General features: G+C 32.0%; 1 protein-coding gene across 1 annotated transcript; it reads left to right on the forward strand.

Moving 5' to 3' along the window:
* Positions 1-16628: 16628 nt before the first annotated feature.
* Positions 16629-17777, forward strand: LOC131650496 (uncharacterized). Its single transcript, XM_058920202.1, has one exon. It carries the CDS (start codon positions 16629-16631, stop codon positions 17775-17777), a length of 1149 nt encoding a protein of 382 aa, XP_058776185.1.
* The last annotated feature ends 1524 nt before the right edge of the window (positions 17778-19301 follow it).

Below are 19301 nucleotides of genomic sequence, written 5' to 3' on the forward strand. Positions count from 1 at the left end.
CAGATGCGATTGAGTTCGTGATTGAAGTGAATCTAATTGAGAAGATGACAGTCAGGTATGAAAATATTGATATGATGTCGTTTCATTTAAGCAACATATGGTTAAAGGAACTTTTGATGACCTTGAATAAAGAAATTTTTATTATAATTTTATTTATTTTTAATGTTCCACACACTTTTGCTCATTGTAAGTTTAAATATGTGAGTTTAATTTTAGATCTTCACTTTTTTTATACTCTTCGAAATTCTATGATAGTTTTTCTTCTATTTCTAACTTTATACGTGTCTGGATTATTTATTTTGTAGCAAGATAAAAAGACTATTAATTTGTTATCTATGTCAATATAGGAAGCTCAAGTCACTATTACATAGATGAATCAAATATTAACCTCTATTTTTTTTTTAATGATATTAATATGTATATTATAATTTTTAGATTGAGAAATATGACAAAATATTTTTATTTTAATTGAATTATTTTAATAGAAGGATTTTAAGGGACAAATGTTATGGTGTAAAAAGTGGATATTTTAATAAAAAATATATGTTTTTATGTGCAAGTATATTAAAGATACATACAATATTCTTTATGAAATGTGCTATAGGTAAAAGAAATTACTAATAAATGTTTTAAAATATGTTTATGATATATCTTTATCTTATTTTATTTTAATTTTCTTTTTCCTTAATGTATTTTTGGTAGGGTAGTTTTCCAGTAATTAAAAAAAAAACTTAGTTTTAAAAATATTAAATTCCAAAATTCACACAAAAGGGAACAGTTTTACTATAAAAGGTAAAATATTATTTAAAAAATTAGAAGATTTAAATGTTTAAGAAATGAGATATTTGATTGCCATAATAATGAGACTTTTCTTTTAAAGTTTTTTTTTTATGTATAACATTATTGTTGGTTTTATAATTTGATATTGTTATCATGTTTTGAAGATTCTTATTTTTTATTTTAGTGTCCTTCATTTTATTTATACTTTTCTAATACAAATTCGTAGATGATCAAAACCCATGCAACACGCGAGTTATACATAATTTCTAAATATATAAACAATAAAATAACTCATACATAACTTCTAAATTATTAAGAATCATCAAAACATATGAAATTGAAAAAAAAATATTTAAAATTTTATTTTCATTTTCAAATTCATTTTTTCTTTAATTCTATTATTGATGTGAAAATAATTAATTTATTGCGATGATTAACTCATAATAAATAATAGTTTTCTATATCCCATGAAATAAACAATCCATTAATTAGATCACATCATATATCTTCTACTACAATAAACAAACAAAAAATATAATATGATTTGACATTGAATAAAAAATTTCTTAAATTTTGTAAATTATAGACTAAACACTAAATAACTAATTAAATTTACTCTAATATATATTATGTATTAAATTTAATGATTAATCGTAAATAATTTAATATAACACTTTTTATAATATTGTATTGTTCACGTAAACATGACATATCTTTTAAATTAAAAAAACATAAATAGAAATTTTTTATACATAAATTATTAAAGATTCTCAATATGTTAAATAATTTTTTTTATATTTAACATAATATTAAAGCACATTTAATCATATGATTATATATATATATATATATATATATATATATATATAATTAAATAAAAAAATTATAATTAAACCCGTGCAACGAACAGGCCATAGATCTAGTTTACATAAACAAAAACATGTGATGGTGTATGAAAATTGGTATGTTTATTTGCGTGAGAGTAAGGGTTCAGCATCATTAAAGTAGTGAGGATGGTTGGGAAAACTAGAATTGTTAGTGGTGATGAAATAAACGTGGCACAAAGTGTTTGAGGGAAATATGTACCGTGAAGTTTAGAAAAAATAGGTTTATGAATTTACTGTGAAATCACTACTAGAAATACACGTATTACCTGCGGAATTTTCTGCGGAAAATATTCCGCAGGTTTACCTGCGGATTTTCCTGGGGTTTTCTTATATAAAATAAATTTTCCTGCGGATTTAGAATTGGCAGAAAATTCCGCAGGAATACCTGCGGATTTTGCTGCGGCTTATATATTTCAAACATAAAACAAAACTCTAATGCAAAATCCGCAGATAAATCCGCAGGAACGTTTCCTGCGAATTTTGCTGCGGATATATAATACAAAATCCGCAGAAAATTTTCCTGCGGATTTTGCTGCAAATTTAACTATTTTCTTAAAATAATAGAAATTTTTTAAGATTTAACAAAATGTAGTTTTTAAATTTAATGTAATTCTTCAATTTTTAATAAATGATATGAAAATTTTGGAAAAATAAAATTAAAAAAGACAAGAAAAATTAAAGACAAAAGTTTGATAAAATTTTTAGAGTAGGAATCGAGCCTACTATCTACTTTATATTGGATCAAATAATCTACCACCGACAATATCTTAAATTGTGATAAGTTTGTAATAAGAAATTATCATATATTTTAACGAGTGTTCGTTAGATTTTTCCATAAATTTTTCTATGAATTTTTCATCAATTTTTTAAATTTTTAAATACTTTTGTAGAATTGGTGACAGGTTAATTATGTTTTTGTATCAATAGAATTCTGTTTATAAAACTTCTCATTTGAAAATTCAATTACAATTTTTTTAATAAATTTAAATATTTTCAAAATGCAGAGCTTTTCATTTGAAAATTCATTTACAGTAATATTGAATAATTAATTCTGTCAAAAAAAATAATTAATAATTAATATAGTAATATTGAGTAACTAATAATTCAACCATTAAATGAGCAAAAGGATTCTCATTTTCTCCTTTCTTTTTGGTTCGGAGCTTCTATCAGTCCTTGTATTGTGTAATTTCTCCCAAATCTCTGTTTTAGGGTTTCACTCGCAAACTCTCTCCTCTGAAAAGTATCGATCCATCAACAGAGCATCAGATCTGCCACAGTTCCTCCGTCTTTAGCCACCGATTTCTCGAGTTCCATTCTCTTTTCCATTCGATTTCACAGTTTCTGAGTCTCAACGATCCTTTTTCTTACATTGCACTGCAGGTTGGTTGCATAAGCATTTCAAAGCTTTGAAGAAATGAAGCCGATCTTTAGAATCCTAGATTTAGACACAAAACTATCTGATGTTGAGAGGCTTTTCAGAAAATACGGCAAGATCGAGAGAGTCGACTTGAAGTTTGGTATGACATTCTTCAGCATGATTTAATTTTTAGTTTTTTAAAGGTTTAGTTGAAGTCTTAAGTTTGAAGTGCTGTTTTTGTTGCTCAATTAGTGATTTATTAGGTTTTTTCTATTGAATTTTGGGATGCCAATAGATTGGTTGCTTGTTTGATTGAACAATTTGTTGTTGGACATGTTGCGATCACGCCGGCTGAAGTCAATGCAGGAAACTCTGACAATTCTTCTTCGCAAAGCTCGCCTCCCAATGGCAACCATCAATCTCAGACCAATTACGATGGTAGTCCGATTAGCAATGTGTCTCGTTCTTTGAGTGGTTCGCTTTAATCGATTAGTTTTAGAATGGAAATTGTTTATTATTTGTGTGAGTGCTTAGTAAATTTTGATGGTATATTGATGGAAAATTTGTTTAGATAACCGATAGATTATGGTACTTGATTCACAATTTCTTATTTAGAAATAGTTTAGGGTTTGTGTTGATTTAGTCTTCGATGGGAACTTACCGTTAATCACACAACATTCTTACAGTTTTTGTTTGGAGTTCATTTCTGATACTATCAAGTTGTTGTGTAATTGGTAGAAGAAAATAAGAATCATAATGTTATGTGTTACTAATGAGTCTATTATATATTCACGCAGTCTCTAACAGTTATGGTCCAACAGGCTATGCAATATATTGACGAGACACCTGATATTGAAACTCATATTGAACTTATCAAAACATTGAACAGTGTATCTGCAGGGAAGGTGAGTGTGTTGTGTTTGAACTCTCCTTTCTGTGTTATAATCTTCTTACATAGAAATCTGTTTTGCAAATTTTTATGTTGTAATACCCGATTGACGTGTATTGTACGTTGTGAGTTGGTAGCAGTAGTAATAAGTAGTAGTATAAAGTAGAACGTGTCACCGCGCTGTTCGGTTTTTGTGTAATCCAATACACATCACACTACTGTGTCAACAATTTTTTATGCTCTTGATCCAACTGGTCTTAATCTTATAACGTTGAGTCTCATTTTATCCCTAGTTTTTGGTTGAAGATCCTTAGGTTTTACTACACTGCATTTGCCACACCATGCTGGAATAGAATTGGTCTATATTTATATTACACTAGTATATAACCCGCGCGTTGCGCGGTTGCCTTATAATATATTATTATTGTCATTGTTTATAAAATTTTAAACTTCATTAAAAATTTAGATTATTGTTTTGATTGTAGAGTGTTTTTTAAATAATTTTATTTAAATAAATATTATATATAGTATAAATATATATTTGAGAAAAAGTTAAATTTTAAAAATAATATGGAGGATCAATTATTATTATATATGAGTTTATAATATTTGAGATATGTTATTTCAAGGAGTAATAAAAAAATTAACGTAATTGTAAATAATATAAGAATTATTCTAAATTTTATATCCAATTAATTTGTATCTTAAAAATTCAATGACTTTAATGAATAATTATTTTTATATAATAATATATTAATAACTTTCCACCACTGTAAATTTACAAATTAAATAAAATAAAAAAATGAAAACTTGAAGAGAGTGAAATGGAGAATTTCTTATATGTCATCCTAATAGTGCTTATTATTTTAAAATTAATTTAAAAGATTTGTTTTATCACGTTATTTGTATATATTTCAGTTCTCATTTTTTTATATATTAATCCATTGCAAGTCATTGTTCTATATAACAAATTGTATAGTCTATAATCATAAAATAGTTCAATAATTAAATATATTTTGAAGTATAGTGATATTGTCTTGTTTATTATTAATTAATTTAAAATTAATAAATAATTATCAATACAGGAATTTATATTAGTTTTGATGTTTAATTTTATAAATAAATAAAAATTAGAGTATTAAACATGGTTTTGGATATTTTTATGATGTTTAATAAGTTTTTAGAAATATTTTATATTTTATTATAATATTGTAGTTATATATTTTTTAATTAATTTCATTTATTAATATAAACGGTTATATTTATTATTATTTTAATTATAATCTTAAACAAATTTTCTCGATATATTAAATGCAATATTATTGATGATACAATATTTTTTAAAGTGGTTACTCACCACTCATGTTCCTATTTTATATGATATTAAATGAAAAATTAAAACTCATTAATTTTATATATTATTTTTGTTATGAAAAAAATTTGTGTTTAATATTTGGTCAATCGGTTGCAATACCTAAATAAAAGAACATTATTCAAATTATTGAAAACAGAACAAATTAAAAAATTAGTGTAGGCATAATAGAATTTTTTTTTTCTTAAAACCACAAACACAATAAATGATTATATCATTACTGCAATTAATAATTTTAATGCAACTTATTCTTCTGAGCTAACAAATATATATATATATATATATATATATATATATATATATATATATATATATATATATATATATATATATATATATATATATATATATATATATATATATATAAAAATTTATTCTTCTGAACTAACATAAAAATATAAATATATAAACAAAAATAAATATATTAAATAAATGTATGGAGTGTATAAAGAGAAAAGAGAATTTTAAAGTGTATATATATTCCCAAGGTAGGAGACGATGCGCTGGCACGCTATCATTGGCCAGTTTGAAAAGTAAAAACGCACGCATTTGCTTGAGAGGGCTCTCGGATCTGGTGCTTCTCATTCCATGACAATACCATGCGCCATCATCATCCATCCATTGAATCGTTTTCGCCCCACATCTAAGTACCACGGGAAATTACATACCATTTATTCTTCTGATCTAGAATAGGAAAAAAACATATACAATTTATATAAATTAAATTAAATATTTTAAATCAATGTTTAGATTTAAAAAAGGGGAAATTAAAATAAATTTTAAAAATCATATATAAATATATATAATATATAAAAATAAACAAAATTAAATATTCGTAGTCACTGAATAGAGTTAAAAAAAAGGAGAATTAAAAGAAAATATCAAAATTTCCATACCTGATTATTCTTCTAATTCTAATTCTAGTATAGAAAAACTAAATTGAAACAACATGCTGTTAATTATCAATCCTCTTGCCCGCAAAAGGTATAATATATACCTTTGAAATTCATAACCATCATTTAATGTCAAAAATTAAATATAAAAACCTTTTAATGGTATGAATTATATGCGTGAGAATTCATAGAGTCTTATTTATTGCTAATTTTTACCAACCTTTCACTAAATCTTATTTATTGCTAATTAGTATTATTTAATTAGTAGGAGAGGCTACGAATATTATTTGAAGAGGTGGAGTTATAAAAATTTATTAGTATTTATTTAAAGTATTTAATTTATTAGAAGAATATATTTGGGAGGAGGTTATAACTATGTGAAAATACATAAAAAAGTATTTATATAGAATTAGTTAATTGATTAAATTATTTATTATTATTATTATTATTACTACTGGTAATTATTATTATTATTATTATTATTATTATTATATTTATTTATTTATTTAATTGAAGAAGTGTAGGTGAATTATGATTATGATAATATATAAAGAAATAGTAAAATTTCAAAATTTTATTTTTATAAGTGTATATTTTATAATTATTGAAGGATCAGTAATAAAGTAATGATTATTTATTAATATTTTACTATTTGATGTTTTTGTTAGAAAGATGATTTAATAAAAAAATATTGTTAGAAAGATCAATATTGTTAAAAAAAATAGTGGTTAAAGCAATGGCTTAAATAATATTGTTAGAAAAAAATTGGTTTATAAAAATTGAAAATTCTAAAATCATGCCACATAGGTTAGAGTTGTGTTAAGAGTTGCTAAAATCATGCCACATAAGCATTAGGGTTAGAGTTCTCTTCAAGGTTGCCATCATGACAACCTTGGATTTATATTAAGTAGATTAAGATTAGGTTAAAATATTAGAAAAGGAAAAGAACAATTTTAATGATAATAAATCAATAATAATCAAAATTTAAAACTTATTTGATTTAATTTTTAAATCATGCTCATTTGGATTAATCTCATAAAAACTATCCTAAAATAACATGTGAATAAATATTTTTGAATCTTTTTTTATTTTATATTTTTTTGGTTATATTTTTAATATAAAGTGAGAAAATTGAAAATAACTATTTAAAAAAAACCCTAATTAATAAAAACGGAAATTAATTAAAAATAATTGAAAAAAAAAACAATTTTGTGATTTTGAAAATAATTTAAAACTGAAATAAAGTTAGCAACAAATAAAAGAGAAAAATGTCATAAGTGAGATTTAAACCCGGACCTTGTATTTGTAAACCTTATCTTCTTTACCAATTGTGTTATATTATTTGTTCGAAATAAAAAGCCAATTGACAGTGTATGAAGCATCGGCCAACATTTTGCTATTTATTAAAATATAAATAATTTATGACTAAACTATTATATTTTAACATAGACTTTAAATCGAATATTTATAAAATTCAGGATGTCAATGTAAATGAACCCGAGATTTTTTATAAAATCCAATTTTTGAAATAGCTTCGAATTTTTGAAAAGTGTGGGCAAATATTGGGGTATGACAGGTACCAATTGGACATGAGCCCTCAATATAATGCCAATAAATAGAGGTAGCAACAAGGCATAAGCCTTCAACGATTCGCTATTCTAGGCCAACAACAGAGCATAAGCCATCAACGATGCAATGATTGCGACACGACATGCAACAACAACAATTATGAAATAACAAGGCTTAAGCCTTCTACAAACGTCTATAAGCCATCACACTACAAAAAAAATCTCAGTAGTGACGTGAAAATCACGCCACAAAGTGAAAAAACACATCACAAACCAAAATTTGCGACGTGGAAAATTACGCCGCAGGAGAGAAGGTGGCAACTCAGTAGTGACATGATTTTAACTTCACTAAGTAGTGAAGTGAAAATCACGTTGCAAACCTTGGCACAAGTATTCACACACTTTCAGTTAGAGCAGGCGTAGCAGGTTAGGTGCAGGAAAAGAATCTTGAGTTACAGCGTGATTTTCATGTCACTAATTAGTGACATGAAAATCACATCACTAATAATTGCTATTATACAATCTAAAAGCTGATGGATATTTACATGTTGCGACGCGATTTCCATGCCACTAATTAGTGACATGTAAATCATGTCACTAATATTTTTTAATATAAAGTTTTAAACCAAATTAATAAATTGTATATATATATATATATATATATAAAATTAATAAACTAAATATATTAAAATTAATAAATTAAGTTAATTAACTAAATATGTTAAAATATATAAATTAAATTAATTAACTAAATATACCAAAAATATATAAATTAAATTAGGGAAATGCTAACCAGTACTCTCAGGGCACTTTTTAAAACTTTAACGAAGTAAGTTTTTCTTGAAAATATGCATATTTAGTGCATTGGAAATTGACATGGTCAATTTTTTTATAAAATATTTCTTTATTTAGAAACCTTAAAGAGTGCCTTCAGGGCACTTGTTAGCAAGACCCATTAAATTAATAAATTAAATATACTAAAATATATAAATTAAATTAATAAACTAAATATACTAAAATATATAAATTAATAAATTAAAATTATAAATCAAATATTATTAAATGTAATTATAAATTAATTAATATTTTACACAAATTCAAAATCAAAAGTAACAACAAAATAAAAATTAAATTAAATCAACTATCAGTCTGGGTCGGGAAACTCATCATTATTTTCGTTCTCCTGATCAGTCGGCGCATAACTACCCACGTTTTGGTTTCCACCAAACGATTGCATAAACTGCCGCATTTGCGCCTCCATATCAGACTGTCTCTTTTCCATGAACTCAATTTTGTTGTTGATGTTCACTCTGCATTGCCTCCATTTGGGCCTTCATAGCCGCCTCACGTTCCGCTGCATTGCGTCTCGCCTCATTAATCGGCAATTGTCTTACGGTTTCTTGTTGTTCCGGTGTCAAAGTTACGGGACGTAAACCTCCTTCACCGTCAATAACTCTTTGATATAGAGTTATATCATCAGGTCTCAAGGTGCTTGCCAAATTTCCACCACAAAAAAAAAACTGTTAGGCCCCTTGCCGCTAGTGACTTCATTCCAAATATAAAATTTCGCATCCGGATGAAGCAGCTCTCCCGGTCTTTGAGTATATCGAGAATTAATATTCAGAAATCGTACAAGCAATGTCTGATAATCAACCTACACATACAAAAAATTAAGTTAAATATAATTTAAATTAAATTTACGTAAATAATATATGAAAAATAGCCACGTGATTTTCACGCCGCAACTTTAGTTTCCACGTGATTTTCACGCCACAACATCTCACATGCCACATGACAATCACGACACCAAAGTTTCCAATAAATTAAAAAAATATATGAACAACGTAAATCAAATAACTTACCGTAGATTTTTGTGTACGATCGTCAACAATACCTCCTGTTTTCTTTGTCCGAATCCTTGCAATCAGCTCGGTCATCAGAGCTGGTCTATTCAATTCCTTAGTCTAAATAATCAAATTAACTATAATTAATAATATCTATTATAAAATCAAATTATAACTTTAAAAATTGGTAATAATTAATATTAGGCGTTGAAGATGCTCAACTGTGCTTATACTTCCAACAGCATTAAGGCAACTCATTTTTCAGATGCTCTCATCTTCTTTGCATTTTCAGATTTAGCCAGAAATTCATCACCCTCCCAATATTTAAGAAGTTTATGAAAGATTTCTTCTCCTATCCAACTGGGACGGATGCCATGAAGTTCTCAACGCTTTCTAACAAGTCTTATCATGTTAGAAAGTCGTCTTGCAGTTCTGCCATATTATTTTTTGGGTTAAGTATGTTTTTGGTCCCTATGAATATCTCAAATTTTATTTTTAGTCCCTATTAAAAAAATGACATATTTTAGTCCTCACAAAATTATTATGCACGTAGTTTTATTCCCTATTGTTAAATTGATGTGTATTTTTGAATGATTGTTTTACAGACATGTGAACGTTATAAAAAGTTCATCGAAAAAAAAGAAACTCAAAATTTGATTTTTAAGTCGAGATTTGTATTACTTTTATCATTATCTTTTGAAATTTAAAAAATTCATATTTAATTCATCTCATTTTAAAAGTTATATAATTTGGTAAAGAAATATTTTGTAATATTCTAAACACGTATGAAAAAAATATTCAAAAATTTAAAGTTTTAAGGGTAACTAAACAAATTTCAAAATCTTAAAAAATAATAGAGACTAAAATTGAATGCATACAAATTTTATATGGACTAAAAAAAGTCATTTTTTTAATAGGGACTAAAAGTGAAATTTGAGATATTTATAGGAACAAAAAATATACTTAACCCTTTTTTTTTTAATCAGCCTCTCTTTCATTGGTTCGCACACACATTTTTCCTGCAATGTTGTATGACATTAAAATAAAAGTTAGATAATTGTAATGAAAAATTCATTTAAATAACAATAACTTAAACAATAAATTAAGTATACTTGAATTTGCTTAAACCAATATTCTCTATCATCGCCCTTAACATCTTTAAAACTCTTTATAAATATGAGAGCAGTCCGGCTCGGCCCGAATCTAAACAACAATAGTTGAATTAGCATTAATTATAAAGTTATTAAAAATGGAAATGTATAGTTAAATAAAAATTGGATCATACCTTATACGTGACATTATGAAAGGGTCTCTTTGAACCTCCAGTCCATTTGAATCTCAACAATACCATATGTCTTATCTATTTTGCCTTTAGTTTGATCATATTGTTCACAATAAAATAAGACAACTTTATTTTCCGAGTTCAAGTAATTGTATATCAACTCGTAGTTATGTTCACCACCATCTGTAACTCCTTTTACAAAAACACCATTGTTTATGGTCTTTTTCCCTTCAGTCCATGTATGAGTGTGAAATTTATATCCATTCACGAAGTATGTGTGTCATTCATTTGCGCTTTGAATAGAGCCTTGAGATAAGTTTCTCAAATGGAGTATTTCTGGAGTCGGTGCAACAATGCTAGACAATCTCTCCTTAAACCATGCTAGAAACTAAGCATGAATGACACCAAATGTTGATTGTACACCGGTACTATGAAAATAGGTGTTGTTAAATTCCCTAAAAAGAAACACACTATAAGTTTCAAGGTAATAAGTTTTATGACTGTAAATAAAATTAAAAGTTAGGGTATACTTACTCAAGATATGATTCAACTTCAACGCAGTTGATCAAGACATGAACATGGGCGGATTGCATTTCTTGTAGGGTCAACCAATGCACACACTTCTTTCCAGATGGACGGCCTGGAAGCCCGAAGACCGATAAGGTGAATTTACTTCTTTCACTAACATTTACAGGATTTCGTATGATTCTTGGAGTTAACATCAAGTGGTTGAAATAGTGACTGCAAAAATGTGATGTTTTTTTTATGAAAGTAATGTGCACATATTGATCCTTCAACTCTAGCTTTATTTTCACTTATCGCTTTGAATCATCCATGAACCTTTCAAACGGATACATCCACCTATATTGAACATGTCCTCCAAGATAAGCTTCATAGGCAAGATACACAGGTAGATGTTCCATGGAGTCAAAAAAAACAGGCGGAAATACTTGTTACAAATTACATAGAATGACTAGAATATTTCGGTCCAACTTAATGATGTCATCCACTTTTAAAGCTGACGCACAAATATCTATGAAAAATTGACTAATTTCAATTAGTGGATTAAGCACATGTTTGGGTAGAGAACCGAACGCAATTGGTAGCAATTGTTCCATAAAAACATGGCAATCATGCCTTTTCATACCATGAAAATTCCCAGTGTTAGCGTCATTACACCGTGCTAAATTTGAAGAATAACCGTCGGGCATTCTTCAACTCTTTTCGATTGCACCAAATTTCCATGTCATGTCTAACCTTCTCATTATCTTTTGTTCTGTCTTTAACATTCATCACTGTGTTAAATACATTATCAAAAAAATTCTTCTCAATATGCATAACATCAAGATTATGGTGCAACAATTATCTTTCCAATACGGGAGGTCCCAAAATATACTTCTTTTTATCCAATTGTGTTCGACCCCATATCCTTCAATTCTACATGCCTTTCCAGTATCTGTGATTTTTGATAGTTCACAAATTTGGTTCCATACAGCACCTGATGACAATCGAGGCGGAGGCGAATCTGTTACCTATGTGTCTTTTTTTGAAATTTGTCTTGTTTCTTCTATACAAATGATTTTTTGGTAGGAATCTGCGGTGACAATCAAACCACGAGCTTTTCCCCCCTTTATCCAACGTAAACGCCTTGGTGTATCCCATACAATACGGACAACCCATTTTTCCATGTGTACCCCAACCAAACAACATGCCATATGCTGGAAAGTCGTTAATGATCCACATCAAGGCAGCTCGCATAGTAAAGTTTTGTTTACGAGATACATTATAAGTCAAATATCCAATCCACAACCTCTTCAAATCATCAATTAAAGGTTGTAAATACACATCAATTCTGGCTTTTGGACTCGAAGGTCCTGGAATGACGCACGTAAAAAATATGTATGGTTTTGTCATGCACGTCTTAGGAGGGTGGTTGTAAGGGGTTACAATAACTGTCCAACAAAAATATGCACTTCTCGACGCTTGAACATAAGGAGTAAAACCATCTGAGCATAATCCAAGCCTGACATTTCTAGGTTCTGCGAAAAAATCAGGATGTATTCGATCAAAGTGCTTCCATGCCTCGCCATCAGATGGATGTCGCATAGCGCCTGGACTTGTTTTGTTTGTATGAGGCCATGTCATTTGACTTTCACTGTGCCATGAAGCAAACATTCTTTTTAACCTTGGTATTATCGGAAGATAAAACATATACTTTACTGTTACACGGTCTTGATTAGTGTTAATGACTCTACTGCAAACTTTATATCTTGGATTCATACAAAACTTACATTCCTCCAACAATCCATTTTGAGTACCAAATTCATTGTCATAAAACAACATACAACCATTAATGCAACAATCATTCTTACTCTTAAGCCCAACTTCGACACCAACTTCTTTGCATCATAAAATGTTGTAGGCAAGTTGTCTTTTATTGTAGTTGAGTCCAACATCATTTTTACAAATAATTCCAAACACTGATCAGGAACATTCCAATTTGACTTGGCAGCCAATAATCTCACACACATTGATAACTTTGAGTCAGACTACCCCTCAAACAATGGCGTATTCATCTCATTCAACAATTGATAAAATCTCTGCGCTTCCTCATTCGACAACTCTTCCCCATCAAAATCTTCAGGTTGACCATAGGTCACGTTCACACCAAAAGCATCCTTAACCATGTCACCGATCAGATTAAAGTTTTCCTCATATTCCATAGGCGATCTTTCCTCATATTCCATAGGCGATCGACTACTTGAAGCATGTGTATTGCTAGTCTCTGGTACGTTACTCCGCATTTTTCATCAGTAAACTTCCAAACCCAATAATTTTCCATGAAACCCCTTCTATGTAAATGACAGACCACTTCCTCTGGGTCACTAATTATAGGTCTACATCCACATTTAAGACAAGGACACCTAACTCCTTTTTCGCTTCGACAATATTCCTGAGCAAACGCCCACGTGATAAACCCATTAACTCCTACTATAAAATTGAGTTTAAATGCACGTCTTCCTGGTTCCAATCTATCGTACATTCAACTACGATAATATCAATAATAATCCATACTGCACATATATCCAATCATTATCTTTTTAGTAACTATAATTAAACATTTAACTATATCAACTATAAATAAATTTTATAATTTTTTTGAAACTATATTAATTATATACTCCCTCCGTCCCAAATTATAAGAGATATTCATTTTTTAGATTCATTGAATAATTAATGTATCTGGTCTTTATATAGACCAGATACATTAATTATTCAATGAATCAAAAAAGTGAATTTCTCTTATAATTTGGGACAGAGGGAGTATATAATAAACATATAATAAACATTTTTTAAACAAAATAATACTTCACACTATATAATAACACTATATAATAAACATATGATAACTATATCCATTTTTTAAACAAAACACTACTATATTCTTTTTTTTAAACAAAATAATACTTCACACTATAATAAATACTTTTTAAACAAAATACTACTATATATTTTTTTAAAACAAAATATAATAAACATATAATATTTTTTTTAAAATGTTATGTTTCAAAAATACTATTTCACCCTATTTTGTTCTTAACAAACTTATTATTCTTTTAAGAAATATAAAATATAATTCTATTCTATTCTATTTTATTTTATTTTAAATATACATATATAATATATTCTCATTTAATATATATTTTGTTTAAAAATTGAATTTTCTCTATTAAAAAAATATATAATATACTCATTTTTAATAACATTTTGTTTAAAATTCTATTTTTAAAAAAATTAATTCTGTTTTTAATAGTGTAAATTATTTATTTTACACACGTGAAAATCACGTCACAACTTCACCTGGCTAGGGAGCACATTTTCTGTAGTGTCACCTCATCGTCATCGCAAAACCACATCATACAATCATGAACAACAGTTAGCAAACAAGATTCAAATGTCTTTCTCAAGCAATCATCCATCACAATGCATAAACTTAGAAAATTCAAGTATTTGATTTTCATCAAAACTCGGCTCAAAGACCATTCAAACGACTCCATTAAATTATGGAAAAATCGCTAAAAACTCATGATAAATCACATTATCCAAGACCCAATTCAGTTTTTAAAAATGTTCTGGACTGGGCCAAGATTAGGCCCAATCTAGTTTCAGCCCACTTAGCCTTAGAGGCCCAAACCACTCTGTGCTCCTTAGCTGGGCTTAGAATGCTCCTCTCCACCATTCTCGGCGTATCGCTCCTCGAGCTACCAGGCGCCCGGCAAGGATGCTCTCTGCGAGCATCCTTTCTACCGAGGAACCTGCTCTCTGCGAGCATCCTTCCTGCCGAGGATCCTGCTCCTCCTCGAGTTCCTTCCATATCCAACCCCCCGAATGACACGGAGTCCACGTGGCCCCTAAAAGACCGCGTCTCCCTTAAACTTCAGAGTGGTTAACCAAGACAGAGGGCACTCACGCACCTCAGGTATTTCTGCCCAGGAAACCTGGCAGTATCCTAATTGGGCCTGGGCGTCCAGTCCAGATAGCGAGATCATGGCCCAGCGCTGGGGGCTATAAATACCCTCTTTCACTAGAGGGTCAGGTATTCAATTCTTTCTAACCTTCAGCTTGTACTTGCTCTCCTTTGCTCCTCTTCTCACTTTGGCATCGAAGTACCTTGCAGGTACACCCCCTCTCACTTCACGAAGACCCAGCATCCGAGCAGGCCTTGACGATCCTTCTGATCAGGTACGATCAGTGGCGCCGTCTGTGGGAAACAAGCTTACCCATCTTTAAAAAACAAAAATCAAAGCTAATCTATCCTACGATCGTCATGGCCAGCAACAACAACAACGTCAACGTCCCAAACCCTGATCCCTTCCACCTGGACAATCTCATCCAAGATTCCACGCCCGAGGGGACGAATCGACATCGATGGGAGGGACAATAGCACACTGCTGACGAGCAAGGGAGGTCAAGGCATGAGACCTCCCAACCCAACAAGAGACAGCAACCTCAAAACATCGAGCAAGCTCAAAATAATAGAGACGAGCAGGCTCGGAAAACTGGAACGAGCAGCCTCAGAATAACCGGACCGAGCAGCCCCAACCCCAGAACGGGCAAGAGCTGGCTCGCATCCAAAATGAAGCTGACTCCAGAGACGGGCAAACTGCCTCCTCTTCCACCCGCTCGCCTGAGAGGCGAAAGACTCAGAATGAGGGGGACCGGGAACAAGTCAATGCCCGCGAAGAAACTGACACCACAACCCTCCTCCTGCTCAAAGAACTGCGGCAGACCAATCGCCTCATCCGACTTCAGGGCGACCGGATTGACAAGCTGGAGAGGAGGCGATGATATCGTTCCCCCCGTGGAGACACCATCGATCGCGCTCCTACTCTTCCTCGCGCTCTCCGCCGAGGAGGACCCGTCGACGTTCCCCGTCTTCTTTGCGCTCCCCGCCTAAAAGGTCCCGCCGTCAGAGATCCTATTCCCGCTCTGCACCACGAAAGAGCAAGAAAAATCAGAGACATGAGGCCGCAGAAATCGAGAACCCTTCTCCCGAATAAGAAGACCAGAGACTCTCCAAGAAAGACCGAGAACCCCGCAAACATTCCCCCGCCCGGGACAACCGCCGGAATCCAGGAAGGACGTCGGTAAATCCCCGGTGAAACGCGTGCTCGACCTCTCCAAGCGCGAGCGGCAAGGAAGATTTCCGCAGCCCCTTGTCCGAAAGCATCCAAAGAGTTCGCCTTCTGCGGGGGATGGAAAAGCCCCCGACCTTGGATCCATACGACGAAACTACTGACCCCGACGATCACATTAAGAACATTGAAGCCGTCATGGAGTATCACGTCGTCCACGAGTCCATCAAATGTCATATCTTCCCGACCACACTCAGGAAAGGAGCGATGACCTGGTACAGGAATCTCCCTCCCAACTCCATCCAGTCCTGGGCCGAACTCAAGGAACTCTTCTTGAGCCATTTCACTGCTTCCCGTCGACAGCCGAAGTCTGAAGCAAACCTCGAGGCTGTGATCCAAGGTACCAACGAACCTCTCCGAGATTACCTCGACAGGTTCAACAAAGAGGCCGACCAAGTGCAGACGACCGACTATATGAAGAGGTACCTCCTGGAGAGAGGACTCCTCCCCGAAAGCGAATTCAAGAAGGCTATAAAGATCGAAAAGGTTCACTCCATGAACGCCATCCTCAAAAGAGCCCAAGCTTTCATTGCTTTCGAAGAAGGTGAGGCGGCTGCCATTAAAGCATCTAGGGGAAATGATGCTCGAAGCTCGAGCCAAGACTACTCGATTTCGCGCCGAGGACATGAGAAGAGGAAGGATGACAGGTCCCACGACGCGAAAGAACGCAGGGGACCAGCTGGCCGGTTCAGCAACTATCCCCCTCTGAACGCCTCACGCGAGAAAATCCTAGCCGAGTGCAAGAGCACCGACTTCAAGAAATCCAACATCAGGCCCCCAAAATCAAATCAAACCAGGTCGGGGGCCGACAAATCCAAATACTGCAAGTATCACAAGAGCCACGGGCACCTGACCGAGGACTGCATACATCTCAAAGATGCCATCGAGACGCTGATCAAAGAAGGCCGCCTTTCGAAATACACAAAGAAAGGAGACCCGTCCAGAAGAGACGAATCACCGAACTCTGACAAGGATAACTCACTAGATGGTGGGCCACTGCAAGTAGCTCTGTCCGTTACCCGACCAGAGGACTTCATACCCTCGGTCGGAGTAATGTCTGTCCTCAGCACCTGGGAGGGGTTCCCAGCCGCGATAGTGATATCTAATGGCGGAGATCCCGACTCCCTCACGATCAGCTCGGTGAATGTCATACCCCAAAATTTTCCCTCCTATAATCAATCAAAAGGTTCCTCACTTCATTTCCAATAACTCAAGGCTCAAGGGCTCTTCTCAAGCAACAGTCTCCTAATCGAGGGTTTCAAGATTAGGGTTTTCATTTTATCAAAGATTGTGAATATTCAAGGTCTCAAATAGATCTCAAGGTCTCTCATATGTCTCAAGGCATCTCCATGTCAATTATCAAACTTCAATCCCAAGGATTTCCTATTCAAATGCTCAGATGATCAGTAATCGACTATATAGACCTAAAAGTCAACTATAGTCAAAATACAATCAAACTTCAAGATCATGGACCAAACATCAAGTATAGAGGTACATATCCATCATTTGATCAAAATTTGATCATGATTTATCAGTAGAAACTCAGAGATGAACAAATACAAAAAGGTTCAAATTAGGGTTTCTCTAGGAGAAAGTTAACTCAACTTTGACTGACCATAACTTTCACATGGAACATCAAAAATTCCCCACTAAAAGCCTATTTTGAAGGGAATTTGATTCTCTACAACTTTGTCTCTCACAAGCCAAGGCCAGAAATGCTTCATTTGAGAGATATGGTCAAAGAGATTATAGGTCCTCCAAAAAGTCAACAAAAACACCTTTTGGGTCAAAGCTCATAACTTGAGCATGGAAGCTTCAAATGAGATGAAACCAAAAGGATCATTTAGAGGACTCTCTGAGCTTTCCAAGAAGTCCTAGAACATGGTCATATGGAAAAAATTGTAGGAAATACAAGGCCCAGAAGTTGGCTAAAAATCAAGAAAAATATGAAACCCTAAATGAAGAATCTTGTATTTTCAAGTAATGGGCCATGAGTTTTAGGTTATCCACGTGATTTTGAGATCATGCAAGGCCCAAAGATCATTTGATAATTATTTTATGATTTTTATTATATTTATTTTGGATTTATTCATTTAAATTCAATTTAAATCAAATAAAATAAAAAATAAATAAAATCAAATCATGCAAAATACTTCCATTCATTGAATCAAGTCAAATCTCATGTACCAAGGGCCAATTACACGTTGGAAAGGTTATGGGAAATAACATGGAGCTTAAAATAGAAATATTTCATAACGAAATCAAATAAAATTTTCTTTAATGAAGATTTGATCTTTCTCCAAGTCTTTTTAACCTAATTTGATTCTCCTATATAAGAAAAAGAAAGACTCAGAGTGAGGGGACGAAATATGGCTGCAGGAGCTAGGGTTTTAAAAATAAAAAAGTCAAGGAAAGGAGAAAATTCGTCCTACTAGTTTCAGCTCTTTAGAGGACCCAAGCACGATTCCAATCTCTTCCCAAGGTAAGATTGGGTGATGTTGAACGACTGAACAGATCCCATAACGGCCATAACGTATGCATCACGTTCTTGATGTTCATGGATGAGTGAGTTTTCGTTTTTCGTTTTCTTCTCTGTTTTAACCGAACATGCTAATGTGTTATTAAGGTTGCTTAGAGCAGGTTGAACGTATCACATGAGGGATTTCGGCCATGGATACGATCACACCATTGTTAGGGCATAGAGTGTCCATACGGACGTTCTCATGCTTACGG

Source organism: Vicia villosa, linkage group LG2 (assembly GCF_029867415.1).
Source record: "Vicia villosa cultivar HV-30 ecotype Madison, WI linkage group LG2, Vvil1.0, whole genome shotgun sequence".
In the NCBI taxonomy this organism is placed as follows: domain Eukaryota; kingdom Viridiplantae; phylum Streptophyta; class Magnoliopsida; order Fabales; family Fabaceae; genus Vicia; species Vicia villosa.

Excerpts from the sequence above, each read along its gene's own strand:
- LOC131650496 (XM_058920202.1), top strand. The coding sequence starts at position 16,629 with ATGGAAAAGCCCCCGACCTTGGATCCATACGACGAAACTACTGACCCC.